The 9,116-nt window shown below is 46.0% G+C and overlaps 1 protein-coding gene across 2 annotated transcripts; it reads right to left on the bottom strand.

Annotated features, from left to right (window-relative positions):
• Positions 1 to 341: 341 nt before the first annotated feature.
• Positions 342 to 7,001, bottom strand: VGLL1 (vestigial like family member 1). 2 transcript variants are annotated; one of them, XM_019521325.1, is made up of 5 exons: positions 6,774 to 7,001; positions 3,378 to 3,595; positions 2,346 to 2,759; positions 932 to 987; positions 342 to 546 (listed from the first exon to the last, which is right to left on the bottom strand). In XM_019521325.1, the coding sequence occupies exons 2-5, from the start codon at positions 3,574 to 3,576 to the stop codon at positions 472 to 474; spliced, it is 744 nt and encodes a 247-aa protein (XP_019376870.1). In that variant the 5' UTR covers positions 3,577 to 3,595; positions 6,774 to 7,001; the 3' UTR covers positions 342 to 471. The 2 variants fall into 2 exon arrangements, with proteins under 2 accessions (XP_019376870.1, XP_019376871.1); XM_019521326.1 differs by having other exon boundaries at positions 932 to 991; positions 6,774 to 6,986.
• Positions 7,002 to 9,116: the final 2,115 nt, after the last annotated feature.

The raw sequence follows: 9,116 nt of genomic DNA, 5'->3' as shown, positions 1-9,116 counted from the left end.
TTTGAACTTCTTTCTACGGCCTGCGTTTCTCCTTCCTAGTCCCCTTGCAGCCATTTTGCTGGGCTACTTGAAGCAACGTAAAAAGCCAGGCTCCACATCAGGAAGCCAGGCAATATCGGGACACAAAAGTTGTAGGACTAACTTGGCACATCCCAATGTAACTAGGATAGTACCTCGTACCAAAACAATGGCAATCAAATGGGGGAGGCGGGATAAAGAAGTGCTTTGGAGTCTGTTAAAGGATCCCTGCGTAGCTCTTCCTTGTAGGCAAATACTTCCTTACACAGAGGAAACTAGGGCTGTGGGGTTTGAAACCACAAAGCGAGAAATTGTTTGCTTACTGGAAGTAAATCGTTTTCATTGACAAAGTAGCAAACAGCATTATGTAGTCTTTCCATTGACAGGTGGCGAAAAAAACAAGTTGGCTGTGATCCAAGTGCTCTTGGTTCACAACTGCAGATCATGAAAAGTTCAGAGTGTTTCTATGGAACAGAGCAGAAACTCATGTTGGCTAAAAGTATAAATCTCGCCTTGTGTTGTGGATACCTGAAAAACAGGGCAACAGCGTGAGTCAAAATGTGTACAGGACAGCATGTGTAAGCTCTTAGAATTTTCTTCTGAAGAAGCTGAAACTTCACCATCTATAATAAAATACATCAGTGAGGACAGGCTGGGGCTGGGACATGGTCCAGACCCCCTGAAAGTATTGCTCACCAAAGCAGCAAGGTGACCACAACCACCTCTCAAATGTGAGACAAGTCAAAAGAGAGAGAAATAGTGCAAGTCTTAATGATCTAGGAATTGAGAGTGTGCAAGTGTGAGTAAGCAGCTTAAGGAACTAAAGCAAAAGAGGAATTGCAGCCATAATTGTGTGTCAAATGGAGGCCTTTATGTGTTTTGTGCATGGAGACTTCCTTGTTCCTTTACGTACCTGCACCAGCCAGGCCCATGCCAGGGTTTTCTGAGCCTTGATAGGCACTTGCTTTTCTTTCTTAAAGAGAGGGGGGAAAAAAAAACAAGACAAAACAATCAGAGAAGATGCTGCTGCCATAGCACAGAACTAAAAGCAGTCTTCATGCGGGCCATTTCTGCATGAAACCTTGTGCTTTTGCAGCCCGCTGTTTTTTTTATAAATGTAAGTACCGGTTGTTGAAAATGTGCCTGGAGAGAGAGATCTGCTGGTAAGAGCCAGGATTCAAGCTTCCTGGGGCATTATAGGTGACTGGAGGGAATTTGGGTGCACATAGGGCTTGGTCAGTGTGAGCTCAGAAATCCCTGCCTCAGTTTCCCTGTTTGCCCACAAACTGATGTGGCCAGGCAGTTATGAGGATTTCACAAAGTATGAAAAGTGCTTTGAGATCCTCTACTAGAGGTCGACTGGAGGTGGCTGGGAAGCAGCAAATCTGTCCCCTTGGGATCCTGAATGCTTACAGAAGAGGGGAGTTTAGCACCCACAGGCCTGTTCAGTCCTAGGTATGTTTAGACAGTGGTGCCAGCTAGGCACAGCTGTGCTGATGTGGGTCCCTGTGGAGCAGACTGAGCTCCTTAGACCTAGCTCAGCGGGTGATTCAGTTTAGTTGCCACTTGGACTGCAAACTCTCTGGGGCCCAGCCCGCAAGCATTACAAACAGTAACGAAACAACGAGGACCAGGTTTGCCTGGTGGCTGTGTTGGAAGCTGTCACAAGCACCGTGCAAATTGCTCTCCTAAAGAGTCTGCTGTATAGACCATTACAGATTTAAAAAGTGTTAACATAGGGAACAAAGGACAGACTCATTTTGTGGAACCCCAGGCCTGGCTGGGAGACTAGCATGGCCAGGGGAGGGAAATAAACCTCGAGGTGTGTGGACATGTTTGTAATGGGTGCTGTGGTTTCTGTTACTATATTCAGAGCATAATTAAGGCCCTGCACAATGGCCGGGTTGCTCAGAGGATTTCTCGACATTCCACCCCTTTGTCATCATCTTTCATCTGCGCTTGGGGTGGCTCCTCACCTGCTTTGAAAGCCACTGGTAGAAAGGGCTCTGTGGAGCACTTGGTTATTTCTAGCAGTCCCCCAAACAGATTACAGTTTACACTAAATATTTGCCATCAAACTTCTGTAACACCAGCAGCAAGGACCTGTGCAAGGCACGGCACAGGATGGATTTCTCTGTCCACAGTGCTTTACCTAAAATTTGTAAGTCCCACATACGATTGATGGCCTGTTGGAAACGCTTTCAGCCCAAGGCTCTGAGCTAGAGGGGTGAAGACAAACAAGCCTGCTTTTGTCACCTTGAGGCACAGTCTATCTTTCCCATGCAGGGGAATCATCAGGGCAGAAGTGGCAGTAAATATTTCCTTACCTTCCCCAGGAGTTAAACTTTGACTCGTGTTTGGTAACCTGGCAGATCCAGCCATACAGGCAGGGCTGGAGTCTTGCTTCATGACAGGGTCCTGCCTAGGCACTGGACACCTTTCCTGTTGCAGGAGACCAAGGAGAGAACCATATTTCCCACCAGAGGCTGGTCCTTGCATCACATGCAAGTCAGGAAAGGAGTGATGTCCCGAGCTCACGAGGCCTGGATTGCCTATAGCAGGAAAGTGCCATAAGTCTGCAGGCTGAGTCAGATGACTCTGCAGAACAGGTGGCTGATAGTCGGCTTGCACAGCAGCAGCAGACAAATTCAGGCCTGAAGGAGACACGTTTATAGCAGGAGAGGACTGATATGGCTTGGTCCAGTGAGAAGAGAAATTCCAGGGCTGGGGAGACATGCTATCTAGGTGAGAGAAAGAGAGAGAAGAGTATGGACATCTTACCTCTTTTCCAAGGCAAATTCCAAATTACTTTCCAGGGGATATTTGAGGGAAGGGCTGCAGGGTTTGGCTCCAATTGCATTGAAGGAAATTCTGAGACATTTTAGAAAACAGTTTATTCACTTGGATGCTGTTACTTTTTTAAAAAGTAGCAGTGAATCCATCTGAAAACAGGCTAAGTCCCCACCACATGTACTTGAATATGAATATCAGTCATTTTGCAGGGCAGCGGGAGCTAGTTGCAAATAAGAATGTAAAGCATGTTGTGAACTTAGATGAGCATTTTATTTTTTTTAAATAACAAATGGATTCCCTGTCAAATCTGTCCCATTTGAAAAGAATGGAAACTTCCTTGACTCCTAAAAAGAAAAAAGAGGCCCTTGATCGTTTAGCCAGGCCCACAGAAATCCAGCAGGTCCCCACACAGGTAGGCATTAGTGCTTGCCCAGGAAAGCACAAGTCAGTGATTGGGACCTTACAAGTATAAAAGCCTGTTTACGCACAGGAAGAGAAGTGTGAGAGAGTCTGGTCTGTGAAGTGCAAACTTTAGCAATTGCACGCACTCATGGGAAGCCTCTCACCTTTTCTTAGGTCTTTGTGCTTCATACTTAGGTCTTGCGGGCTCTTGACGTTGCTCAAAGCTCTTGAGAAGTGTTCGTCGACCACACTGTTGATGTCCCCATGGAAGTAAGTAAATACAACACACTGCGACCCCCATTCTGTTTTCACAGGCTGTTTGCTTTGGCTCAGATTGGCAGCATTTTCCCTGGTTTCTTCCATCCTCAGTGACAATTCGTGCCTGCGGACGAGAGAACAAGGTAAGAGGAGCATTTCTTAACCTGAATGGCTCTGCATAATCTGGGCATAATCCTCTTCCAGCTGAAGGCAGTGGGACTTTACCAGTTTACCCGTGCATAGATATGGAAAGCTGCTTGCTCTGATTAGAGCAGTGCACAGTGGGGAAAGTAACTGCACAGGGTTGTCTGTGCAGGGGCTGGATGAAGCTGGTTAGCCAGGCTGGTCACAGCTTTTCCACCTGGGGGCAGGCTCCTGGCCTTGGAGTCCCCAGGTGAAGAGGGCAGATGGCAGGTAGAGGGATGGAGGTATGTCATGTACAGCAAATACATCACGCATGTTCAGGATTTACCTTTGGGGGGGAAGGGAGGGACAATGGGACACCATTGCCAATCTGGGTGGTTCTTTTGACAACAGCACTTGGCCTAGGCTCCACGTGCCCTGTGCGTTGTCATCCAAAACATGGGCTGGGATCCTCTGCCTTCTGGCGGGGACCACCTTGGGGAGGCTCCCCGTGTCCGTCTAACCTGGCAAAAACGGTGCTGAAGAAGTGTCCTCTGGGCTAGCACCTGCTCCCCACCCATTCACACCCACCTGTGATTTAGCAGCCCAGACACTTTCTGTGGCAATCACCTGACTGTGGGGTGACCAAGAACATTATAGATGCTACTAAACTGTTGGAGACATCGAGTGGTATCACTGGCTTTACCATACCCAGTAGAGTCCACAGCAGTCACTAGACTGATTAAAATAGCGCTAGTCGAACATTGCTCACAGCAAGGCAATGGCTGTGCCTGGCTCCTGTCAGGCACGGTGGCAGGAGCCACTGAGTTATGAATACGTCTTGCTTTTACTTTGAACAGGCACAAGCTGTTTGTTGGTTGGGATGCTCTGCTCGTTTTCTGTTAGATAAGTGTCTGCTGTCTTGGCGATGACTTGACTGGCCTTAGTTACGGTTGGCAGGCGCCTACCAGTTCACCTCTCTGAACACGCTGTATAATGGGGGCTTTGGAAATCAAATGCACCACTGTAACGATTGCCTCGTCAAGTGTTTACTTTGGGATCCAGTAATCAGAACTGCTTGGGCTGTCTGATTGGGGCTCTTACATGCAGACATATGTCTGAAGACCTTTTGAAGGGGGAAAAAAAAGGCAGCATGCGATTCTTCTGCTTCTTTCCCCACATTGGCTCATCCCTTCTCTCCATGCTCAGTCGCAGTCCCAGTCTCCACCTTGGAGCCTGTCATATAAACTTGGTCTCCCTCCTGTTCTTCCAGACTTTTCATCCCTTTTCACATCTTCCTCCGGTTCCTCATCTCATCTCAGTTCCTTGCTCTCCTGCCCCTCAGTGTGCGTGCACACATCCTACCTCCCACCACCGCCTCCTCATCTCATCTGTTTCTCCAGTCCTGTACCTGGACTGCTGATCGCCTCGACCAGCCAGTCCCAGCGTCCGCCACCAAGCTCATTGCAGCCTCTTCCCATCCAGCTCGTGTCCTCTCTGCATTTGCATTAGGTGCTTTCCTCTCCTTTCCACCTGGTACACCAGTAGAGGGCATTGAAAGTCCAGGAGTGACTATCTCCCTCCTCCTGGTGACTGCACACAGCATGTCGCAACTGTCCCTGGACAGTACCAAGGGAAGGCCTCGCTCAGCCCCTACCGACTCGGGATGGATCATATTCCAGGGAATGGCCCATGCACACTCCTGTCCTCCCCACTGCTGAGGGGTGAAGGTCAGGACAGCACACACAGCACAATCTTCCAAGAATTTACCCAGCAAACTAATACATCTCAAGTAAGCATTCGCAAACAGAGGGGGTCCCCCCCCGCTAAGAGTAGGCCACATTTTCACAGGAAGAGCAAAAGACACCTTCCTGACAGCAAAGGCCAAATTTCAAGTCATGGCAGCCAAGCAGAGACACAGTACAGCTTCAAAGAGAAGCAGCTGTATGACTTTTCAAACAGCAGTACAACTGAGTATTTCTCCCTCGTCATATTCTCGGAAGCGACTGAAGCAGTAAGCTCAAGCCTTTCCTACATGGCTCAGGAGGAAACGGACAAGTGGCATGGAAAATTCCAGCCCAAAAGAAAGGAGTTCAGCAAAGGCAAAGCAGCATACGCGCTTGGCAGAAAACGCTTCCTACCATGAAGATCCACACGCTACGCGTTGACTTTTTTTTTTTAAAGCAGTCTCTGGCCTGAAGGACCAGTTCTCTCCCTCACCGCAAAGCCATGATCACGTCCCTATTCCACCCTGATTAACTGTACTTGAAGCAATCTGCTTCTTGGGCAAGAATTTTGGGGCATGTTTTTTCTGTGTGGGTGCAAGCAACTGTCATGCCTCGATCATGTGAAAGGGCTGGTAGTTAAACATTAGGCAGATATTACAATTTGTATAGAATGAAAACAACAATCACTACCTATCTATATATGCTTAGTCCAGAATCCAGGTGCTTTTCCAGAGGCAACTTGGGACAACAAAGCCCCAGCCATTGGAGAGAAATAAGTGAGGCCACCTACCTGGTCCCTTAGGATGAATCATGCAGACAGGGATTGGGGGATGAGGAGAGGCTGAGAGCATGGGGAGTAGGGATGAAGGGTTGGGAATTGTCTGTCGCGTGTCACTTTAATTTCCTACTCTTTCCTCTTGGGAGGATGGCAAAGATGCTGTCTGCACCGCCAGCAGGGCAGGTGCAGCAACTAGAGTTCCTGCCTGCCACATATTGCTGTCAAAATGCATTTAGAAGGAAAGGAAGGACCGAGTCGGGTTGAAACAGTATAAATAGGTTGAGATTTAAGCTAGATGGAGGATTTTTAAAAAGGCCCTACTGAAACCCAATAGGCTTTACATCCTTAAACAAAGCTCGATTAATAACGGGACACGGTACAGGTTACCGTGAAAGACGCAGCTTCTCTGGGCAGCAAAGCCCCGGGAGCCTCAGTGGTTAACTAAGCCGTAGCTCCCAGCAGCGCTGTGAACTGGCTCTCAAAGAAATGTGATATCTAGTGCTGTCATCTTGTCCTTTACAGACTGTTACTCAAGCACTGTCTGGAAAAAAGTTCCCCTTTCCCAAGCAACGCACAAACAGCTCAGTAAAAAAGCCTCGATGTTAGGAAAGGCTTTTTTGCGGGTGGAACAGGTAACGTACACATCCGGGCAACCTGGTGGGGGGGATTCTTACCTTCACTTAGTGCCTTCCATTGAGTGCCTCTGGTGAAGGCTGTCCACATGCTGGACAGTCCGGCAACCGTGTCCAGGGAGCCTGCGGTTCTCTCGCTGCGCGTAGGAGTGTTGTCTGCAGCGAGGGTGGGAGGCGGCGGGGAGTGTTCATGAACTCCCTACTGCTCTCTAGCCTCTAGCTGCGACTGAACTAGGCGTTTCCTGCAGCCCAGCTCCTAGGAATGCATGAAATGTACTCCGACAAGTCAACCAGGTTAGGAGGTTTCAGGAATGAGGAAAATAGGATTTTAAATAGGTTTTGGTGACACTGTGTACACACAAGGAGACGGTGTTGGCCTGTCAATGCTTCATAGTAAAAAACATGGCAAGGAACCCAGATGGGTACATGACTGGGTGTTGTTTTGTTTTGTAAAATCATTTTCCTACAGGTCAGGTATGCTTACATTTGAAATGAACTAATAGCATATTCAGCATTCTTTTAAGCAGAAAAGGTGGATGTTCTCCATTGACAGTAACCTTTTGCTGTCTTTTCTCATATCATTCCACCCCTCCTGCCTTTCTGAGCCCATGACGACTAGGGACATGTGTGTGCATACAACAAAAAGCTTCTGTTGGCTTTAGTTACAGCATGTTTTCCACCCCCATTAACAAGTTACTGCAGCCAAAAAACCTGTTTATCATCCCCAAACTATTCCTGCACTTGGATCAACCTCACCAAATACCAGTGCTTTGACTGTGAACCTACTCCCAGAGACTGTTTCTGTAAACTGCCAGCAACATGGACCGACCCCTCTTACCAAACACCCAGCGTGTGCAGGAGCAGTCCACTGCTGTTAAGAGCCAGTTCTTCACTACCAAGCTACAGGACACTCAATCCTTTTCCTATTGACAGCATACCCCTTTGGATCAACATTCACAGGTGCAGCATCGAACCACCAGAATAGATCTCTTTTCCTCTTGTTCTGGGTCTCAATGATTACTTTACATAAAACAGACGAGCTTCAGCAGAAGAAACTAAGACTAACCCGCTTCAAGATACGCAGGTAGCATGCCACTCACCTTGTAGGTGAGAGAAATGGGTCGTCTCCCCAGGCAGACTCAGACTATCCTGGATTATTAAACTTCTTCTCTGTTCTTGGGACTTTCCTTGTGACCTATCACCTCCATGAGTTACCCAACAGAAGTTGCAATATAGCAAGGTGCAATGTCATTTGGGTTTAATCAGGCTGTCAGAAGTGAAATTACCAGACATATTGGTAATGAAGTACCAGTGCATGGGTGTTAACATATATTTACACATATTCATTAAAATTACAGTGTAAGCACAAGATATTATATTCATTTCATAGCATCTTATAAAATTACAAAATAAATGGAGATTTAGATTAACTACAATCTCTCAAATATTAATCAAAAAGGCTGAGCAGTTTCATCAATTTGTTTATTAAAAAGGTAGTATAAAACACAACCCCTTTAAGAAACAAAATTCAAGACACAAAAAATCAGGAGATTTTGGGTGCTGTCACAGGGCTAGAAGTTACATATGTATGAAGTTACTTCCAAAATAAAAATGCTTTCTTTCCAGAATGTGAGAGAACTTTGAATGGTCAATTCAACTTTGCCAAAAAGAAAAGGCCAGTTAAGAAAAATTCAAGTTTGGTGAAAAATATTTTCACGGTACTACTTCCACAGTAGCATATAACCAGTCAGTGCAAAGAAATGGCCTCCAAACTCTGGAAAGGCCATTTTGTTCTGGTATTTTATTGCACTTTCAGAATCCCTTGATACTAAGAACTTTGAGCCCTGTGAAAGTCAGCACTAAAATACACACAACTCAACTTAACACAAAGATACTACTACTTGCTTAATGTACAGAATTTAAGTCCTTTGTCATACTGCCGTATGCTTTCTCAAGTTCAGAAACAAAAAATAAACTCGATTTTAAATCCCATGAAAATTCTAAAGCTATATGACATCTTAAAAGGGACTTCACCAGGTTGTATGTGGTTTACGATTTGAGGATGTAAATATTGACTCTCTGTAAAATTTAAGGATCAGTCTGTGATTTTACGAAACATCCTATAACTGTAAGCTTTCTAAAGTGAACTGGAACTAAATATTCAAAAGCGTAAGTAGTTTAAGCCTTGGTGAATGATTTCCAGGACAAGCTTCTAGCTCAAAAATGCACTGCATTTAACACACTAATGATTTTAAATGAACTGCAATCCCAGTACAAATAAATCTTGTTCTAAGGACTGAAATTCAATTAAAAAGAGGTAAATATATCCAGCTGTATTTAAAAAGTGAAAAATCAGCAGGAGAAACAGATAAACATTTTGATGCA

This window comes from Gavialis gangeticus, unplaced genomic scaffold (assembly GCF_001723915.1).
Source record: "Gavialis gangeticus isolate Ggan-Ray unplaced genomic scaffold, GavGan_comp1, whole genome shotgun sequence".
In the NCBI taxonomy this organism is placed as follows: Eukaryota; Metazoa; Chordata; order Crocodylia; family Gavialidae; genus Gavialis; species Gavialis gangeticus.
This window is presented reverse-complemented; position numbering and strand designations above follow the sequence as displayed.

Bases quoted from the DNA above. Each gene is read 5' to 3' on its own strand.
- VGLL1 (XM_019521325.1), bottom strand. From the start codon at position 3,576: ATGGAAGAAACCAGGGAAAATGCTGCCAATCTGAGCCAAAGCAAACAG. The intron at 2,760-3,377 runs GTGAGAGGCTTC...TCTCTCACCTAG, and splicing joins GCACAAAGACCTAAGAAAAG to ATAGCATGTCTCCCCAGCCC. The intron at 547-931 runs GTACGTAAAGGA...CCTGTTTTTCAG, and splicing joins CATGGGCCTGGCTGGTGCAG to GTATCCACAACACAAGGCGA.